The sequence below is a fragment of the Microcaecilia unicolor genome, chromosome 2 (assembly GCF_901765095.1).
Source record: "Microcaecilia unicolor chromosome 2, aMicUni1.1, whole genome shotgun sequence".
Lineage (NCBI taxonomy): Eukaryota > Metazoa > Chordata > Amphibia > Gymnophiona > Siphonopidae > Microcaecilia > Microcaecilia unicolor.
The window spans coordinates 203,808,681-203,831,029 of NC_044032.1; the positions used below are offsets into that span (position 1 = coordinate 203,808,681).

Genomic DNA, 22,349 nt, shown 5'->3' on the forward strand with positions numbered 1-22,349 from the left:
TGATTCTCCATTTTGACTTGATATGACCTTGTGGTAAGAAATTGCTCAAACCATTTGAGGATTGCTCCACTTATTCCGATTTTATCAAGAATTCCTAGTAGAGTGTCGTGGTGTACCATATCGAAGAGTGAAGACATGTCAAACTGTAGAAATAGAATATTCTTTCCCTGACTGATTTCTCTTTTGAAGTTGGCAATGAGAGCAGTTAGTGACGTTTCTGTGCTGTGATGCAATCTGAAGCCCGATTAGGAGTATGGAGAAGTACTTTATGTAGTCAGCGAGTTGTTTGTTGACTATACACTCCAGGAGCTTGGCTATGAGAGGGACTGAGGCTACTGGTCTGTACTTTATTACATTACTTTTGCTAGCTTTGGGATTTTGGGGGATGGGTGTTAGGATTATGTTACTTTTTTTCTTAGGGAAGATTAATAGGTCTGCTAGGTAGGTTGTAATGTTTTCTATGAATTGGATGGGAGGATCTTTTATTAAGTGGCTTGGACATGTGTCCAGTGAGCAATGGGATTTGGTAGGTTTGAGTAGTATTTGTTGGACTAGAGTCGTGTTAGGTTGAGAGAATGATGACCAAGATCTGTCAGTGTTGGAAGGTTCGACATTACTTGTGAATTCGTCCAAAAGCAGTTTGAGGTATGGGTTGTCTTTTTGGAAGCCGGATCTTAGTAATGTTATTTTGTCTCCGAAATAGTGAGCAAGCTCTTGGGCACTTGGTGGGTTTTCTGTTTCTCCTGTATAATGAGTTGTGGATAGTAGAGTGTTGATTAAGCTGTATAGTTTTTTTGTGTTTTTATGGTCATTTCCACCTAGTTATTTGTAGTAGTTAAATTTGATTGTCCTCAATTTTGATTTGTATTGTCTGATTTCTGATTTCCATTTTGTTTTGTTTTCTTCTGTTTTGTGTTTTTGCCATTGTCTCTCTAGTTTTCTGCATTCTCTTTTGAATTCCTTTAGTACATTGGTGTACCATGGGTTCATTCTGGATCTGGTAGTTCTCTTTGTTTTCAGTAGTGCTATATTGCTGAGGACAGTCAGGCATCTGTCTTCCCAGGACGAGGTGACCAAGAGTCTGAATAGATTGGCCCAGAAGGTTTTGTTGTCAAAGTTTCTTCAGAATTTGTAGGTCTTAGGAGTGTTTTTGATTTTGCGGGGGGGGGGGGGGGGGGGTAGATTCTTTTCAGTTGAGGGTTGCAAGTAGTTTGTAGTGGTTGGACCACAGTGTTTCTTCCCATTTTATGCCATTTTGTGGTATCAGACATAGGAGCCAACTTTTCAAAATTATTGGGGGGTGCTAAGCCCAATGGAAATAATCCCTTCCTGGACACATACAAGGAATTTTCTCAATATTTGGGGGTGCTCAAGCACCCATAGCACCCACAGAGTCGGCTCCAATGGTATCAGATGTGTTTCTGTGAGTTTGTAGGCTATTAGATCGATTGTGTGGCCTTTGTTGTGGGTAGGTTGAGAAAGTGTGTACTGGAAGTTGCATTGTTGGAGGAAGTTGTGACAGTCTCTGGTGCTTGCATCATTTATTTCTTATTTTATTTATTTAGATTTTTGCTCACACCTTTTTCAGTAGTAGCTCAAGGGTGAGTTACATTCAGGTACACTGGATATTTATTTCTCTGTCCCATTTGTGCTTTCTAGGTGTAAGTTTAGATCACTGAGTGGCAGTATGTTAGAGTGTGATATACATGTGTTAAAGATAAAGTATGGTATGCTAATTTAAGTATATATAAAGTTTTTTATGTTACTTCACACAGCTGGCAGTAGGGGCTGTTTATCGTGTTGTCACTAATGTGACACCAAAATTTGAAAAGAATGTTTTTGGTATGTTGAGATGTAAAGTGTAAATAATATCCTACTTCTGCTCTGCACCCATTGTTGGCGGAGTTTTATTGATTGGTCTGGGAATGTCTCATGTGAAGGAATCACTAATATTCTGTTAGATCAATATTTAAGGATAATTATTCATTTACTAGCAAACTCAAAATTACATATCCACCATGCTTATTTTCAAAAGAAATTAATGGTGCTGGGCATATGGATTAAGTTAAACACCAGCACCACCATTTAAGCCAGTACTATTACTGTGCCCAGGACAAGTGGTTTATGGTTTATTCAATGCTTAATACACCACTCTTAATACATTGTGCAAACAGAACAGTGAACAACAAACTATAAAAAAACATTTAAAAAAAGGAACGCCATAATTTAAAAAGACAGCAAAGACCCAAACTAAGGGCAAAGAAAGAAAGGTAAAACTAATAACTAAATCCAAAATCAAATAAAATGAGGACAATAACTGATAAGTAAGAGGCATATTTTCAAAGCACTTAGACTTACATAGGTTACCGTGTAACTTTGTAAGTCTAAGTGCTTTGAAAATACGCTTCTAATTCTACTACAGGTATCCTACCCTGAGACTGCCACCATAGTGAAACATTAGGAGAAAGCTTCAGTTTCGTCTTAGATTTAATGCAATTTATTAAGTTTAACAGGATAGAAGAGATTATTCAACAAAAAATATAGCTGTTCCTCTTATCAGTTTCTGACAATGTTCAAAAACGTGTACTTTTGAATGTACAGAGTATGATAATAGTGAGGGGAGGGGAAAAGCCTCAGAACTCTACCTTCACCCTCTTTTTAGATGACAGGATTTAGAGTATTCACATCATTGGCATAAAAATCCTACACCCCCCCTTAAATCATTAAATCTCTGTGCAATGCTGGTTTACTGGCAACCCATGAATCTGTGACTAATCAATAAACAAATGACTTAACTTTCAACCAAACGTGCTTGGAATATTTTGCTGTAGACCCTACAGACTGTGGCCAGAATTTCCCGTATGGTGTTTCAAGGTGTTATAGATGAATCAGCATACTCGCATTGTTACCTTTACAGCATCACTGGGTTAAACTTAATAAAAACAGATTCTGCTGTAAGCTCACAAGGCAAAAAAAATTCCCTAAATCTGGGCCAAGAAAATAAAAAGCACAATGAGTGCTCCCTAAACTGGCTGTAAACTGCACCAGGAAGATAGAAAAGTACCGTTTCACAAATGAAGATGACAGGATCGTTTATAGGGGTATAATTATGAGGATAAATACAAAGGAGTATCTGAATATAGTGATTTATGTATCATAGTAAAAATTTTAAATTGAGAGTGAATATTTTACAGTTAGCCAAAAATGCTGCATGAACAAGGGACAATCATGATCCAATTTCTGGGTGAGATAAAGTAATCTAATTGCAATTTTTGGACAGTTTGAATTAGATGCCTGGGCAAACCTGTTAGTACCACGTTGTGATAGTCAAGTCGTGAGAGTACAATGCACATAGAATTGTGTTGAAACAGTTAAAAGGTTATGCACTGAATTACATAGTAACATAGTAGATGACGGCAGAAAAAGACCTGCATGGTCCATCCAGTCTGCCCAAGACAAACTCATATGTGTATACCTTACCTTGAATTTGTACCTGTCCTTTTCAGGGCACAGACCATATAGGTCTGCCCAGCAGTATTTCCCGCCTCCCAACCACCAGTCCCGCCTCCCATCATCGGCTCTGGCACAGACCGTATAAGTCTGCCCTCCCCTATAAACATTTTTAGGTAACCTTATACTCCCAGATTTACCCAAGATGGGGGTCAAACTCAGGGCCCTCCTTGAAGCTAGCCCTAGCTATGACATCATCATTTGAAAAGCAATTCATATATTTCCATGGCTATAAAACGTGGCTTTACATGTAAAAATATTATTTATCCTGTACACACACACACACTCTCTCTCTCTCTTCTAATTGTGTGACTTACTTTTGAAAAAAAGTGGATAGCTCTGGTCTAGTACATTCCAGATTAATGTTGTATTGTACAAACATACTTTATAGACAATCCCAGCTCCTTGGCAGTCTACATGGCTTTGGAAGTCTGTCTTAACTAAACAACACAGTAAGGTCAGGGTTTGAGTGAAAATAGTAAAATCATAACTAGGGAAAAACTAAATCAGTGTGCTCATTTTTTTTACACATATATGTAACAAAGTTCAATAAGATTTTCAAGGTGATAAGCCTAGGGCTGACAAAGAGGCTCAGCAGCGCCGCACTTTTGGCCAGTGCTGCAGGCTGGCCCGCTCTCGTGCAAAGAGCAGGGGCTGATCGCAAACATAGGACGTGCAGCCCAAGGAACAGAAGATCATCATCACTTACTTTTACTTTAAAGAGCATTTAAATGTACTGGAGGCAGAGGGGCGTGGCTCGTTTAAAAGGACTCTCCGTCCAATAGGAACGCCGCAATTCAATCCAACCGTGTCCGCCTCCCTTCTCTTTGATTTGCGGGCGCGCTCCGGAGTTCTCTCTGTGTTGTGGGCGGAGTTTTGTGACGTGTGGGACGGGTCTTTCCCCGCGAATTGGTTTTCGGTTCTCTTCCGTCTTTCCAGTCCCATAGCCAACCAGCGCTGGCTCCTCCCGGGAGGGGGCGGGACGGAGGCAGGGGCAAGGGGGGGGCTGGTAAAGCGGGATCCTGAGGGCAGCAGCAGTACGGCTACAGCAGCACGGACGGTACAGTATTAGTAACACAAGGGTTGCGTTGGTGTGTGCGCATCTCGGTTGTTCTCTGATGTACAGCTCGCCTCATTCTTTTTTTTCTGGTGTTCTTTAAGCCATGGATGCTCGTTTTTGGGAGTTGATCTTGACTGCAGCAAGTCTGGTGTGTTTTTGGCGCTATTTTTCGTAAATTATTATTATTTATAGTAGGGTTGGAAGAGTCGTCGCAGCTTTGGTCTGTGCTATCCGAGTGTGGCTGGAAGGCGGTGGCCTGTACTACACAGAAGATCGGAGTCCGCTTGGTGCCAGGGGTGTGTGTGATTGCTCAGCTGCCTAATTCCCTTTAATCTTTAACAATTTGCGGAGAGTACGGACAATAAGTTGCAACAAAACAACAACTTTTTAAAATAATGAGCAACTCGAGGGATCCGTCGCATGCAGTTGAGATTATCAGAGGCAAGTGAAAAATGAGTTTGCGTTTGATCTTTAGAACGAGTGTGGTATGAGTTGGAAATGATGACAACATTTTAAAACGGCAAAGCTGGATCGGTTTGTAAATCTGGTACCTAGATTGAATCGAAGTACTCTGATGTTGCATTTTGTATGTAAGGAAATGTGGTTGTAGACTAGGCGCGATGTTAATGTTTATTTCGGTCTTTTTGCTTGCTTGTTAGAACTGTATGGTCACCCCTTACAGATTTTCCCAAGAACAAAAACTTCATAAAACTAAAGAAGCGAGAAAAGAGCGTGCCAATCATGCATGATCTTTTCTGACAGGATGTATATGTGTGTGTAAAAAAAAAATTACAGCATGGGGAAGATTAACTTTTTTTTTTTTTTTTGAGGGGAGAGTTAAATTGTTTAGGGCAGCCTACCGGTTAGAGTAGGAACCAGGGAAGCCGGGGTTCAAATCTTGCAACACTCATCCATATTCTTATTGTGAGCTTAACACTTCACCCTCTATTGCCTCAGGTACAGTTTGGATTGTAAAACATCTTAAGAAGGGATCCACCAAGTGTACTTAAATATGTCACTCACTTTAAGTGTGGATTTGGGAACGGCAAATAATTCATTACAGTATAGCACACAGTAAGTTAACTGTATGCTTAATCCAAAACAATATAACCCTTTTAAAATAGAAGTAGGTTTATCATTAGTTGATGGAGGTCCTGGACTCGGGCTGCATGAGAACAAGGATCTTGAGTATATTTTTCCCCAAATTGGGTATCCTGGAAACCCTTAGTGCAGTGGGCTTTGATCCTGGGGAACTGAGTTCGATTCCCACTGCAGCTCCTTGTGACTCTGGGCAAGTCACTTAGAGGCAGATGCAGCAACCAAACGTAAAAAAATCTAAATCGTTAATGTCCCTAACGATTTTAAAATAACGAAAAATGCACCAAAAAAAAAAGTCACACATGCTGAGATCGGTAGTGAAACGTACAATGTATCAAAGAATCACAATACACATCGTTAATCGGCCCCCAAATCATGCGCAGAGCAGCCAAGCGTTATGTTAGCTGCTCTGCGCATGCCACAAACAGTCAAAACACAGTCAAATCGCAAGCACATGGCTCCCAAATAAAAACAAAAATAAAAAAAAGGGTCGGGAGGGGGCAAGGGCGCTCATCAGGAGCGTCCTGTACAGACGGCCTTGCCCCCCCCCCCCCCCGCTGCTCCCCACTTTCCGCCGCTCCCCCCACCCCGAAAAAGCAAAATTCTAGCAGCCCCTGCCCCCTCCCCACTTTCCGCCGCTCCCCCCACCCCGAAAAAGCAAACTTCTAGAAGCCCCTGCCCCCCTCCCTTCCTCACTACTCTCTCACCTCAGCTCCGCCTCCCGACATCCTCCGTCCGTGCCCCGCCCCCTTTTGGGGTCGTCGCCGCCATTCCCCTCCTCCATCGGGCCCCCCTTCCTCTTACCGGGCCCGTGCAGCGCCTCTCTCCTCTGTCCGAAGGCGCTGCACGGGCAAGAAGAAAGCTGAATCAGCTGATGCCTGCCTTCGCCTAGCTTCGATAGAGCGTCTTTCTCCTCCTGGGCCCGCCTCCTGGGCCCGTTTAGTGCATCTACCTCTTAATCCTCCATTGCCCTTGGTACAAAATAAGTACCTGAATATATGTAAACCGCTTTGAATGTAGTTGCAAAAACCTCAGAAAGGCGGTATATCAAGTCCCATTTCCCTTTCTTTTCTGGCCTCAAAGTTACTATATCTGACTTCATCCTGACTAACTCCTTATAACTTCCTAACTGGATATCTTATAATAGCTCTCTTGCATTTTATACTGAAATTGCTTTCAAGGTGCTATGTTTTATTATCTGAACTGTTTTTGTTCATTATCTGAACTGTTTTGTACCTGCAGTCCACTGCAGAGCCATCTGTGATTTTTATTGGGTTCCATTGTATCTGGTGACTCACAGTCAGTGTGCCATTAAGGGTGTGTGTGTGTAGAGCTTTGGTATATCCTGAACAAGAGAACTCTTGAATGTGTGCCTGCCAGAGAGCTAAGCAGAGAAATTTCAAATTGTCTGATTGGCGTTCCTAGAGGGGCTGACACCCGGGGCGGATCGCCGATGCGCCCCCCCCCCCCCCCGGTGCAGCGCCCCCCCCCCGGTGAAAGAACCCCCCTGGGTGCACGCCGCTGGGGGGGGAGGTGTGCCGCGCGCCGGTCAGCGTCTTTCGTTTCCATGCTGCCTCTGCCCCGGAACAGGTTACTTCCTGTTCCGGGGCAGAGAGAGCATGGAAATGAACGACGCTGACTGGCGCGCGGCACCCCCCCAGCGGCGTGCACCCAGGGCGGACCGCCCCCCCCCCCCTTGGTACGCCACTGGACTATGGGGCTCATTTTCAACGCACTTAGCCTTCCAAAGTTCCATAGGTTTCTGTGGAACTTTGGAAGGCTAAGTGCTTTGAAAATATGCCTCTATGTGAAACAGATGGAAGTCAATAAGTGGCTCAAAGTTTGGTGTAAGGAAGAAGTTTCAGATATATTGGAGGATGGGGCAGTCCGTGGCAAAATCATAGGCTGTACTGTAATGACATGCCACATCTTCTGTGATGGGAAAAAGGATCCTTGGGGAGAAATTCAGACAGTATGTTTTTAGACATTTAAACTAGAGGGTGGGGGTGACCAAAAGGAAATGAGGGAATTCAGAAAGTCACTCCCAGAAAAAACATGGTGGCAGAGGGAAAGGTCATGTAAATAACAAAAACCATCCTAACTCAATTCACACACGGAAAGCAATGAGCACAAATGCTCGTAGTCTAAGTAGAAAGGTTCAAGATCTTCAAGCCCTGATGTTTGAGGAAAACTTGGATATTGCTGTTATTACAGAGACATCGTTCAATGATTTCCATGAATGGGATGCAACCATACCAGGCTATAATCTTTTTAGAAAGGATAGGCAGGGCCAAAGAAGTGGAAAAGTGGCGGCGTATGTGAAAAACAATATCAGAGCAGCTGAAATGCGGAGTGAGTACTTGGGGAAAGGAAGATGGAATTTGTATTCACAAGGGTATTATCTACAGGCCACCGGCACAAATGGAGAAGCTGAACAAGGACCTGATAGAAGATATTCATAAGTTTGGTATGAAAGAGGAGGTGCTATTCAGATATTTTAAAATTGCCTGATGTAGGTTGGAACATCCCGTCGGCAGAATCGGAAAGAAGTAGAGAGATTGTGGATGCCTGACAAAGTGCCTTGCTCAGATACCTGGTAACGGAACCCACAAGGGAAGGGTCGATGTTGGATCTAGTGCTGACAAATGGAGAAAGTGTTTCCGATGTCCGTGTAGGTGCCCTCCTGGGTAATAGTGATCATCATATGATATGGTTTGATGTAAGAGCAAAAGTGGAATGCGGACGCACACAACTCAAAAGTACTGGATTTCAAATGGACTGATTTTGAATACATGAAGGAGGAGCCAGGGGTAGGAATTGGAAAAGTGGAAGTGCAGTGGTCCAAGCTGAAAACTGCTATAAATATGGCAACTGATCTTTATGCAAGGAAAGTAAACAAAAACAAACGAAACAGGAAGCCTATATGGTTCTCAAAACAAGTGGCTGACAAAATAAGGGCAAAAGAGGCTTCGTTCAAGAAATACAGAAAAACGCAACAAGAGTATCACTGTAAAGATTACCAGATTAATCTCAAAGAAGTGAAGAGGGAAATATGGCTAAAGGTATAAAGAGAGGTGACAAAACTTTTTTAGATATATTGGGGAAAGAAGAAAGAATAGGATATGTGGAGAGTGATGAGGATAAAGCGAACGTGCTAAACAAATACTTCACTTTGGTGTTCATGGAAGAAAATCCTAGAGAAGGACTCCAGTCAGCTGCCGAGGATATATCTGTGAATGGAGTGGATATAGCGCCATTCACGGAAGAAGGCATTTATAAACGACTTGAAAATATGAAAGTGGATAAAGCTATGAGCCTGGATGAGATACATCCCAGGATACTGAGGGAGCTCAGAGAAGTCCTAGGGGGGAACTTCTTAAGTATTTATTTAATACATCTTTAGAGATGGGAAAGGTTTCGCAGGATTGGAGACAAGCTGATGTCCCTTTTCACAAAAGCGGAGACAGGGAAGAAGTGGGAAACTACAGGCCAGTAAGCCTCATGTCAGTGGTAGAAAAAATAACGGAATCACTGCTGAAAGAAAGGATAGTTGACTTTCTAGAAGCCAACGAGTTACAGGATCCAAGGCAAAATTACTTTACCAAAGGAAAATCCTTCCAAATGAATCCATTTGACTTCTTTGACTGGGTGACCAAAGAACTGGATGAAGGACGTGCGATAGATGTGACTTGGATTTCAGCATAGCCTTTGATACGGCCCCTCACAGAAGACTCGTGATTAAGCTGAAAGGGCTGAACTTAGGACCTAAAGTGTTGAAGTGGATTGGAAACTGGTTGACCGACTGGCGGCAGAGGATGGTGGTAAATGGAATCGGATTGGAGGAAAGGAAGGTGGAGTGCCTCAGGGTTTGGTGCTGGTGCCCATGCTGTTTAGTATATTTGTAAGAGGCATTGCTGAAGGGTTAGAATGAAAAGTTTGCCTTTTTGTGGATGACATGAAGATAGCCAATAGAGTGGATACCCTGGAGGGAGTAGAAACCATGAGAAGGGATCTCCAAAGAATGGTGGAAGATCTGGCAGTTAAAGTGTAATTAATGTACAGTTTCCACCAGTACAATTGTTTGTTTTTCTAGATCTGAAACAAACATGTATTTTTTTTTGTTTTTAAATATGTAATGCTCAGTATGTGTTTGATGTGCCGATCTACCAACTATCATGGTACCAACATTGTAGCACAACAAAAAATTTGGGAACAAATATGAACTGATTTAATCCTGTTTTAAACACTGAAGCACAGACGCCCGGGTATCCAGCAGTAGCAGCACAACACAACCACTGAACTGGACTTCAACCGCCTAGAAAGAAGCTAAGTAATCAAGCTATTATATAATACTAGATAATAGTGATAAGGTAATCTAATTATAGCAGACCTTGAAAAAAATCTTGATAATACGGTAGGGTAGGCAGGTTTGGTGCAATGATGTTGTAGCAATGTGCTACAATGCTGGTACCGTGATAGTTGGTAGATTTTCACAACAAACATACTGAGCACTGCATATTTAAAAATGAAAAAAATACATGTTTCAGATCTAGAAAAACAAAAAATTGTACTGGTGGAAATTGTACATTAATTAATCTATACACCAGTTGGAAATATTGGAACCTGAAAAGTATAAGGTTAGTTAAAATGTAATGCCAAGAAGTGCAGAGTGATGCACTTGGGGTGCAGAAATACAAAACAGATGTACCAGTTAGGAGGGGAGAGATTTGGTAAGCTTGGATCAGGAGAGGGACCTTAGGGTGGTAGCGTCTGAAGATCTCAAGGTGATGAAACAGTGTGACAAGGTGGTGGCTGCAGCCAGAAGGATGCTAGGCTGCATAGAGAGGGGTATAACCAGCAGAAGAAAGGAAGTATTGATGCCCCTGTACAAGACGTTGGTGAGGTCCCACTTGGAGTATTGTGTTCAGTTTTGGAGGCCTTATCTCGGTAAGGATGTAAAAAGATTTTGGATTCAGAGAAAGTGACAAAAATGGTAGGGGGTTTACGTAGTAAGACTTACATGGAGTGAGTTACTGATCTAAACATGTATACCATGGAGGAAAGGAGAAATAGGGGTGATATGATACAGACGTACAAATATTTGAAAGGTATTAATCCACAAACAAGTCTTTTCCAGAGATGGGAAGGTAGTAGAACCAGAGGGCATGAATTGAGGTTCGAAGGGAGCCAACTCAGGAATAATATCAGGAAGTATTTTTTCACTAAGAGGGTGGTAGATACCTGGAATGCCGTCCCGTGGGGGGAGGTAGAGTTGAAAACGGTAACAGAATTCAAAAATGCGTGGGACAAACACAAAGGAATCCCTTTTAGAAGGATTGGATCCAAAGAAGCTTTTCGGAGATTAAGTAGGAAAGCTTGTGCTGGGCAGACTTCTGCGGTTTGTGCCCTGATCAGATTTGGATGGACTGGACTGGAGTGGAGCTATTCAGGAGCTTTGACAACAACTTCAGAAATTTTAGAACAAGACTAGTGCCGGGCAGACTTCTACGGTTTATGCCTTTAAAAAAGGCAAGGATAAATTAAGATCAGGTGTGCATATGATGTATCACTTCATATCATATGCAATGAGTTTTTCTTATTGGGTAGACTGGATGGACCATACATGTCTTTATCTGAACATGAGTAGCCATACTGGGTCAAACCAGTGGTCCATCTAGCCCAGTATCCTGTTTCCAACAGCGGCCAAGACAACCCAACATCGCCACCTCTCACACAATGCCCAGCATGCCATGAAGGACCAGATCAAAAATGGCTCCCCCTCTTGTCAGTTCCTGGACAAGTTGTTCTAAGGAACAGTTGTTTATTACTCCTAGAAATTTTCTCTCCCTGGCACTCCATGATGTAACTTTTATCCAGTCAATATTGGGATAATTGAAAATTACCCATTATGATACTGTTGCCCAATTTGCCAGCTTTCCTAATTTCTGTAAAGATTTCTTCAGCAGACGGTAGTTCAGCTCTACAAGAATACTCTTTCCCTTCGCACATGGAATTTCTATCCATAATGATTCCACACTGCTATCTGTTTCATGTGGAATGCTTATTTTATTTGACTGTAGTGGAACCCCTCCTCCAATTTGATCCCCTCTATCATTGCGATACAATTTGTACCCTGTTAACACAAGTGTCCCATTGGTTGGCCTATTATATCTACTTCATCACTTAGTGCTATATACTTTAACTCTCCCATCTTTTTTTTTTTTTTTTACGCTTCTAGCATTTGTATACAGGCACTTCAGATTGTATACAGGCACTTTGATCTACAAGCTGCTTAGAAGATGGAGATAATGTGCATCCTTTAGCCTGCTCTTTCATTAAGCACACCTGGCTTACTTTCAGCATTGTTGAAACCTCTCTACTGGGATTCCCTAAATGTCCTGTTTAAATAGTATCCTTCAAGGATACTCTACACCGAACCATGCGCTCCTGGGCGACTGTCGGCTTTTCCCCCATTCTAGTTTAAAAGCTGCTCTATCTCCTTTTTAAAAGTTAGCGCCAGCAGCCTGATTCCATCCTGGTTAAGGTGGAGCCCATCCTTTCAGAACAGTCTCCCCCGTTTCCCAGAATACCGCCCTGTTAACAAATCTAATCCCGCATCCCTGCACTACCGTCTCAACCACGCATTGAGACTTCGGAGCTCTCTCTACCTTTTGGGTCCTGCAGTTTAATAAGCTTATTAAGCATGTCTCTGAGATATCAGTGAGTGCTTAATTGCGGGAAAGTCAGTTTTGCACATTACACAGGGCATATTTCACACAAGAGCAGGTGTTTCAAATGGGTGGAATAGAGACCCCAGTTTGTCAAAAATGTCATCAAGGTCATAACACTTTTTTTCATGCTTTCTGGGGTTGTCCGAAGATAAAGCTTTTTTTGGAGGGCCATCCTATGTTATCTTAGAGTGCTAGGCCTAGTTTTGCCACTTTCACCAGCAGGGCTGCTTTTAGATAAATATGAAGCGTTTCATGTTCCTAACTCTTCTCGGGCTCTGCTTCTTTGGGCAATTTATTTTGGGTGTGTAGGTAGGTGATGTGGTTCCCTGTTTTTTGGACATGGAAAAATAGTATTCATCCATTGATGCTTCTGGAATGAATGCAAGCAAAGTGTTCCCCTAAGTGATGAAAATTGTTTTTTGCAGTTTGAGATATATATATATATTAAATCCCTCCCACGTAGTGCTTGGAGTTTAATTTTAAATACACTTTAGGGGGTGGAGGATTTTTTTGACACCTTTATTCCTCTTTTTTTTACATTGAGGGAAGTCCCCATGTCGCGCACACCTCAGTTTTGTCATATTTGTTTTCTCCTCTCAAGAGGTTTCTAGGTCCCTTTAGGTACTACTACTGGAAGGGATAAGAGTACACCCTTCCTTCTGGTGCCGTGACAGTTCGTAATTATTAAGGATGGCGCAGCTGTCTTGGTTTTTATTGATATTATAGTCTATATATTTACATATGAGTGGTTTATATTTATTTTGGGAGGGGTTCATCTTTATCTTTGTCTTTGTTTTTTCTGAGGGTTTTTAGTTGGGGGGAGGGGTCCTACAAAATGCTAGCGGACATCGTATTTCCCTTTTTACCACATATTTACCTTAGATTAGCTATTGTATGTCTAGCAAATTTAGGGTGCATCAGTACTATGCTGTCATCAATATAATGGTCACGCTTATATAGAGGGTAGAGGGATTTATGAGTAAGGGTTTGGGTTTAATATTGTAAAAAATTTGATGATGGACCTCATTGCACTGTTGTGTTTTTTGTTGTTGTTTTATTCAGTATGTTCTGATATTCGACTTTCTGACTGACTGAGATATTGCATTGGCTGTGTCATCAATAAAATTGTTGAAAATTATTTTTTTAAATTTAACATGGGAGCGATTACCACCTACTATTTAGGTGGCGCTAAGGGCTGCTGTGTTATGGATGTGCTAACCAGTTAGTACGCCGGTGATGTCGGCACTCTAGCTGAAGAGCACTTCCATACCCATTCTCAGATCCTGGCAACCCCCTCCCAAAGAAGGAAAAAATGAATACCACCCGCTTAGCACACAGAAGGCAAAACTAACACAGAACGCTTTATCACAACCTGTGTTAGGCCAGCGCACGTTAGCGCTTAACACAGCTTAGTAAAGGGACCCCTTGGTGCACAGAAAATCAATCCTGAGAAGAAAAGCATTGAGCTGTAGTGTACTTATTGCATAAAAGAGGTTGAGTACTTTTGCATAGCATTAAATAGCTGCAGCAGTTGAACACTTGTGGCTAGATTCTATAAATGGCGCACAAATTTCCGTGTGCAAAATTGCATGCTACCCTGAGAGGTGCATGCCACTGAATTGGCTAACGAGCCAATTAGCACCAGTAATTAGGTGCTAACAAGTATTGGCGTTGGCAACCGTGTTTAATGCAAAATTTTATGTACTGCCAAGCGTACTCGGATCAACTTGGATTTGCGCACGCATCTTGCTATGCACTATTCTATAAAGATCCGCGTGCAAATTGTAGCACTCAGCTCAAAATGGGGCATTTCCAGGGAGAGGCCTGGGTGGGTCAGAGACGTTCACTAAAGAATACCGGGGATCCGCACCTAATTGAGGCGCCGGGATTTACATCAGGTTTCAGTCGGTGTAAATCCTCGCGTCCAAAGTTTGGCGCAGAAACCGGCTCGTAGTGCTGTTCAATAAGTGGCATGCAACTTTGAGCACCGTTTACAGAATAGCACTCCGTGCGGAATTTTTTTTCTTCTGCGCTGTTTTTTGAGCGCCATTTACTGAATCTACTCCTTGCTGGCTACTTTCTTGAGACAATAACGCGTGGTGTGGTAATGAATGTTTTTGTTTTTCAGACCGCCTTTATTTTGTCGTCCAGTGTCCTACATCAAAGACCGATGGAGACGCACACTATTTCTGCATAGATGATGAACTTGTATATGAGAAGTGAGTACAGGTGTTTCTGTCTTAAAGTGAGTTCTGCACTCTGGGCTTCTTCTGGGACTTGGAATAAGATTTTAGGAGAGCAAAGGTGAAAGTTCTTCAACAAGCTGGTGTAATATGTTAGTATTAAGAATGCTGGGCATGTGAAGAAAGAAACTACAAGGTGATGTTTGTGTTGGCTTTGGAAATCCTCCAAATCATTCATTATAAAGTGGTAATTTATTGCATTATGGATCTTCTAGTGGAAGGCCTGTTGTGGTTATGGTAGCTTAAGACTGTTCAAATGAGTTGTTCTTTGGAAAGTAAGAAAGCTGTAAGCTACAGCAAAACAGCCAGAGTTATGAGAGTTGCCACTGCCTGTCTGTAGGCGAAGAAAGTGACTTCTTCCCTATTTACACTTTTGAGTGTTGTTGGCTTTTGTTACGTGGTTGGAGTACTTCTACACTGTGTTTATTCAAGAGTTGTGAATAAATTACATCCTATGCTTTGTGTTCTTGCAATTAAAACAGAAACCAGTCAGTTATATAAAGTATTAGATAATACCACTGCTTGCCTCCCTCTGACACCCTGTATAATAACATTACCGTCAGTGAACTCGCTTTGCAGCTTATTTGGAGGGTGGCAGAAAGGGCTGTGCTGTGTCTTTTTCAGGGTGGCTCCTTTGCAGTGTGTTGTTTTCACTGTTGAAATGCTTTCGCTCTGGTAGAGCTTTTAGGGTAGGGTGCTGTAGTGGGTGGCATCTAATCTTATAACGTGGAATTTATATTCTGCTGAATCCCTGAAGGTACAAAGTGGATTACAAAAGAGTATCAATATACTACAAGAGCCTGTAAAATAGACTGGGAATTACAAAGAAAACACAGGTAAATTAACATACAACTTTCTGAAATAATAAGGTATTAAGAGCACAAGCAATGGAGGTTGTGGAAGCTGGAATTTATATAACTCATTTGCTAAGAGCTGTTTTACTGTCTGTGTGTAGCGCGGGAATTTTTTGAAATAAGCCAAGGGAGAATGGGCAGCTGCTTGAAAGATAAATTGAAGCAGTTTTTCAAGGCTGAGTCGATCATCTTGTTTAAAGGCAGAGGGAAAGGCAGGACTGTGGAGTTGGTACACCAAACCTTCAACTCCTACTGAGGAGCACTTTTACAGAGCGGTGGTAAGCCCAACGCGGGTTTATCGCTTTCTCTTTCGGGACTATCGCCGGCTCAATGCGGTTGCTGGCGGTAGTCCTGCCCCGATCGTGCGCCATTTTTGAGAAAAACAACTGGGTGGCGGTAAGGGCTACCCGTTGCATGGCCATGTGGTAAGAATTCTCGTACTGCGTGACTGTGTGTGCCTGGGGTCTTTTTACCCTCTGTGGTAAAAAGGACCCTGACGCGCAGGAAAAAGCCCCTGCTGCCAGTTCAGGGTCCCTTTTCCTGCAGCTTGGTAAAAGGGCCCCTATGTATAGTAAATCTAAGAGAAATTTGATTAATTACAGAAATATAGGCTGTTTCTCTTTATGTACAAAATTAGGGCTAATAGACCACAAATTCTATTTATTTGGAATCTGAACACTGAACATGAACAAAAAATATATGTCTAAAATAATACATTTACTATATATTATAATCTTTTATTTTGAAGCTGGAGTACATGGTGCATTTTTACTGATTCTGACTCCATGACTCCAATTCTGACTCCACAGCCCTGGGGAAACGTGCCTGGGTCTTTTAGGGTTATGTTGCTTTGGGGGTTACATTCTGTTTCTTTCTACTTAAGCAGGCTTTTACGTCAGTTGGAACCAAACTCTGGGGCTGTCTACATTCATGACAACTAGGGGTACTTTCCTGTCTCCTTCCCTTTTGTCTTGCTCAGCCATTGGCATTACTGTCCTCATATAGGGCCATGTCTTGTCCCAGAACCTATTATAGGTTCTGCTTTTGTGCTATTAACATCACTTCCAGTGACAGGACTCCATCCTGTCACTCAGCTCTCTGGGTATCCCAGCCCCATGGAACAGATGCTATCTTTTGGAATCAAACCCTGATTTCTTATGTGGCAGCACTGTGCTGTACTGCAGGGCTGGCCAAGGGAATAAGATTGGAAAAGTGGGTAATGGGGAGATATGATAATATGTTGGCAGTAGACCTTAAGGGATGGGCATGGTGGGGTTGAGAGTGGATGAGAATGTAAGGATTTAGGATGGTGGGGTAGTAGCTGATTTTAGCCAGACCACATCAACTTTGCCTTTATTTAATGAATGAGGTTCAGAGGTGTTTTTGGGGAAGGTGAACCGTGCACAGCAGAAGTTAACGAATTGACACATGGGCACGTGGAGAAGCCCTGTAGGTTCATGGAAAGCTGGCACAGGTGTGATCTTGAGCTCCAGAGCTGGAACTGACAGATGCAAAACAAGGTTAGTGGATGCCAGCAGTGTGGGGTGAGTTTCTGAGTACCGCAGTCAGCTCTTGTGCGAGTTTGACTGCGACTAGGGATAGAGGCTGAACTCCCATCCTGCCTTTGTATAACCGGCTGGTGCAGAGGAAGGGGGTGGGGGGGTGGGCAGAGGCTTGAGGCAGATCCTAATTAGAGCTGAGTAGTGAAAATTGAAGAGAATGTTAGGAAAACCATAAGATGGTCAAAAGAAATGGGAAAAGGCTTGTGGATGAAAGAGAATATGGGTTGGCCAGGTGGCTCAGGGTAAACATGCTTAAAATCTGTCTGATGGCTGGGCTTCTGCTGCAGAAACCTGGTCCAGAGAGAGTCTCCATCATTGTTCAGCGGTGACCACACAACTAGACTTGGGGTGGAACAATTTGTGGCTCCTGTGATGGTTGGACTATTGGGGGTGGAGGGGGATAACATGGAGAAAAATCCTTGGGTTGTTGCCCAGTAGAAACTGGAACTGAGCTGGAAGTCCACAAAAATAGGAGGAAATGGTCAGGCTAACATGGAAAAAAAATCTTTGAAAGTTTAAATTTTTTTTCTTCATTTTCTTATTATTTTGCTGTCTGGTATCATTGGATAGAGGGCTTATAGTGTCAGTTCAGTATAGAATTCAAGCCAGAGGCTCCCTTTAAAAATTCTCCTGTTTGAGTTGGAAACATAGATTTGTAACCTGTCTGTTCCTATCTGCATCCTGTTAACTTATTCCTGTTTTCTTTTCAGCTTCTACTCGGATTTTGGACCTCTCAACTTGGCCATGCTTTACAGATACTGTTACAAGTTAAACAGGAAATTGAAGGTAAATTTATTTCTGGGCGATTGCGGAGGTACATGTTCCTGGACTAAGAATAGAGATGTGGACTCAAGGCTTGACCTTTTTACCACCTGTGTATTAATTTGCATTCCTTCCTTCCTTCTCTTTATCCACCTGCAGTACAGTAACTTCTCCTTTTGAAAGCTCTGTGAAGGTGCCAGCAATATGTGCCTGGCCTCAGGGCTGTAGCAAGCTGTGTGAGGTCATTGCAACTGCACAGGGCTCAAGGGAAGCTAGGGTGCAAAAATTGTGCCCCTTGCAAAGTGGGTGGGGTGGGAGTGCCTGTACCCCAGAGGTGCTTGCATGCATGTTCTGACTAGGAGGTCTGCTGTTAGTCCTCTCAGATGGCTGTATAGTGTTGCTTATATTATTCCATTGCAGAATACATATGGGGGAGGTAAATTTGGTGCAGTAATAAGAGAAATAGAATTTACTAGCCAGTAAAAATGGTGATGCCTCTTTTATTTGGCTTATGCCTTTTTATTGAGAGCTCAGGTGAGTTACGCTTGGCTGCAGAAGGTATTTCCTTGTCCCAGAGGGTTTTAAAGTCTAATAGGTTAGTATTTAAACAAGGCTGTCTGCATTTTTAAAACGACAACCACAGCATTTAAGCATAATGAGAGTATACTGCACCAACCAATCAATATGTGGATATTGGCGTTGAATATCCAGGTATGGCAGCGACCGCTACCCTTATTGGGATAACAGCGATATTCAGTGCCATTGTCCGGGTAACTTTGGACAGCTTATAACCCAGTGGCTTCTGTCATTGGGGAGAAAACTTTAGTGTGGGACCAGAGTTGAAGAAAATGTACTTGAAAGGTAAGTAAAACAAAGTGGGGGGGGGGGGGGTGAGGGTCCCATCCTGGTTGTCTCACTACAAGTACTGAAGTAATATAGGAAGGGATAGGAGATTTATCAGAAGAGGAAAGGAAATGAGACTTCAGTGGGAGACTGCTGTCTCTTTATCCCACTCTCCTCCCTTCTTAACCTGCCTTTACCTCTGTTCCCTCTTCACTTTCTGTTCAGGCTATCATTGACTAGTTCTGTGACAAGATCCAGAAAACCAAAATAATAGTTTTCCACCAGGTCACTACCACTGCTCCTCTTCCTTTGGTCCCTGCCTCTCTGTCTTCCTACTGTGGAATTACAGAAGAGGAAATTGCATTTTCTCTCCTGTAAACTTGTTGCTTTTTCCTCTGTCCTTTTTCTGAGCTTTTTCTCGTCTGAAGTCGTACTCTCCTCTCGCATCTTTGTTTCATTATGTACCACTGGAGCTGTTCCCTTTTCTCTTAAACCTTTGCTTGACTCCATCTGCTCTGCTAATTATCATCCTGTTTCCTTTATCACTCTCTGTGTGTGCAGGTTGCTTGAACACATTGTTCTCTTCTACTGTTACTGACTCTGAGCTGTTCTAGCTTTTGTCCTCTACATTCCACAGAAACTGTTCTTGCCAAAGTCTCCAGTGACCTCTTCATGGCCAAAGGCCTTTGTTCAATCCTCATCTTCTTTAACCTGTCTGCTACTTTGAGCACAATTGATCACCATCTACTTCTTGGCATCCTGTTCTCAGAGCCGAGTCCCAAAATCCAGCTATCTTAGTTTTCTATCTTCCATTGCTATTCTGCTATTGATTGGCTATCTCAGGTCTCCGTCGCTGGCCCTCTTCTATTTTCACTCCATTTGTTCCCTTTTATCTCCTGTCGTGCTCTGTCCTAACTCTTCTCCACCACCATCCGGATAGTGCTGCTTACTCCCGGATCTACCTCTCTACACCAGAAATTTCACCAGGCAAGAATCCAGGCCTAAATTTCAACCTGGATGTCCCATTGCATTATCATCATCTGCAATTCACAAATAATGTGCCTCAACCAATGTTGGATAGCTCCCTTCATCATGATTTGAGCTTTACACAAGGACATCGGAATCATGAAGGAAGAGCCTAATGTAGGAGGAGCCCATCATTGCTGCTTTCTATAGTTGGGCTGTTGCTATATGTTCCAGTTTTAGACGGGACAAATTTCTTCTCAGTTCTTGCAGTATTGCATGTAAAACCCCAGTGACTATCACTGTTGATTGATTTTCTAAATGCCTGTAATTTCTGTTTGCAAATCTCATATTCCTTGTCCTCAATACCAGACCAGCCCAGACCAATGAGTTATGGCCATACACCAGCGGAAGGAGATAGAGAAAATAGTCCCAAGTACTACTTCGCCCCTTAAGGGTATCATACAGCCAGGAATGCACAGTATTTTCTCTGTCTCTTAGGGGGATGGTGGACGGATGTGCAGCTCCTCTTGGTGATGGCTGGCTAGCTTCTGTCCCGGCTCTGCTGTTTGATGGTTTGAGCAAGGGGTGCGCTGGTGCCCGCATTTGGGTTTGTTTAAGATGACACCCTATGGTACTGTGTCCCTCATCTTCCAGCTAGGGTGATACCTAGTGGTACTGGGTCCCTCCCCTCCCCTCTCTCGCCTGGAGCATGTGAGGCTTGGCGGGCTTAGATATGGCATGGATATGGTTTCTCTTTCTTTTTCTGGCCAAGTACTTTTGCCTTTTTTCTGGGGGCAGGGTCCTCAATGTATCTCAGGTAATAAGTTCTTTTCTTTCCTTTCTTGCGAGCCAGGCACGTCTTTCTTGTTGCAGATTTGGCTGGGGATCGCTCATAGCTCCGTCTTGGGAGATCGAGCAGGGCTCTATTTCCGGAGGTGGCACGTCACTTTCTTCTTTGTGCTGGGGTCTTGTCCACACCCAACTCTGGGGGTGGGATACCGTCCCTGTCAGTGGGACGTGATTCTGTCTTAGCCTGTGTTAGCTCTCCCGGTTTATTAATGGACTGCAGTCCTCTGTCTCTGGCTGTCGGGTGGGCTCTGTTTTTGGAGCAGGCCTCTGTTGCAGCTAGATACCTGGGACTTCCTCCTTGGCAGTCAAGTGTGTTCCTCCTCTATGGCGAGCATTTCCCTCTCTTGCGGGAGTCCAGGTGCTTTCCATCTCTGAATAGTGCCATTTCTCTCTTAGCTGGGTGCTTAGTTCCCGCTTTGCTGGGCTCTTGTCTCCGCCTCTGCTTCGGAGGGGTTTTCATTCCCCTCTGGGGGCATGGGCTCTCTGCAACTGGATTTGGCCTGGTTCCCTCTCTTTAGGGTCTTTTGGTTCGATTTTGGTGTCTAAGATTGGTGAATTTGCATTGGCAGAACCTACCTCTGTTTCAATTGGTAGTGTTTCCCTTGGTTTTTCCTGGCAAAATGTGATGCCTTTCACCTGACAGTCGACATTCAGGCCCCTTTCACTTCTGCTTTCAGACTGGCCTTTTGGGGCTCCAGCGGTGGCTCCACATGGTTTCCCCTTAGAGGGTGCTTCCTCTCAACTCTGTGACCTCCTCGATAGCTGGTGAGGTTGTCGGTGCCTGTACGAGGCCTTTTCTCTCGGTAGGGCTATTCACGGGCAGACTTGGGACCTATTGGCTTTCCTTTGGAAGTCCCTTGTTTCCCCCTTGAGTGACTCTGGGTCTTAGGGCACTGGATTCCTACCAGCTGCCTTTGCCTTTCTCTCACTTTGGGGCCTCTGTTGTCCTTTCTCTTGTTTGGGTCCGCTGGGTGTTTGCACCTGATGTGGGTCGTCATGACGCTGCTCAACGTCTTCTTATGTTTCCTTTGTCTTTGGAGCCTTACTGTTCTTCTGTTCATGATGTTTCTTTCTCACCCTCTGTTATAACTGCTTTGCTGCATCCCATTGGTCTGGTATTGAGGACAAGGAAGGAAAAATTACGTTCTTACCTGATAATTTTCTTTCCTTTACTCATACCAGACCAGTCCAGACACCTTCCCTGTTGGTTGATTATTCTAGGGCTTGCTGCCCTTGTGGGGGTGTCTGAGTCTTGCTGGACTGCTAGAAGTGGGGACCATTTCAGGAAGTTTTGACCTTGCTATCAATGCCACTTTCTAATGCCAGCTCTAAACGGCTCTCGATTGTTTCTCACCGATGAGTTGCATCTCTCGCTTCTGGGGTGTGTCAGCATAACAGACGAATGGACTGAGTGATGCCTCTCCTTGCTCCTTGTTACATGTTTGACTGACTCTTGGTCGCGCAAGAGCCTGGAAGGCCCCCCACCTCCGGGGCTCTTGGTTTTCCAGTGAGCGCTCCTTTTTCTGTTTCCTGTTCTTTTGTTTTGTAGCAGTTGAGAGCACCATTGGTTGGCTATTTGAAATACTGAGCATTTCTGGCTGCACGATACCCTTAGGGACGAAGTACTTGGGACTATTTTCTCTGTCTCACTCCGCTGGTGGATGTTCATAACCCCTTGGTCTGGTCTGGTATAAGTAAAGGAAAGAAAATTATAATGTAAGAACATAATTTTTCCTTTCGTAACCTTATCTTCTACGTAACAGTTTCTTGGAATGTCTGTGACAATAAATCATGTCTGAGGACGTATGTTCTAGATATCGGGTCAGTGTGTATTTAAAGTCCCATAAAATTTTTGCCTGGTTATTTTCAAT

The 22,349-nt window shown here is 43.2% G+C and overlaps 1 protein-coding gene across 7 annotated transcripts in view; it reads left to right on the forward strand.

Annotated features, from left to right (window-relative positions):
- Positions 1-22,349, forward strand: part of CDC14B (cell division cycle 14B) — a 150,228-nt gene that overhangs the window by 51,709 nt on the left and 76,170 nt on the right. For 5 of the 7 annotated variants that reach the window (XM_030193631.1, XM_030193633.1, XM_030193634.1 and 2 more), the window contains exons 2-3: positions 14,528-14,618; positions 17,769-17,844. In XM_030193631.1, coding sequence (XP_030049491.1) covers positions 14,528-14,618; positions 17,769-17,844 — 167 coding nt within the window. The other 2 variants (XM_030193637.1, XM_030193632.1) reach the window with 2 other exon arrangements.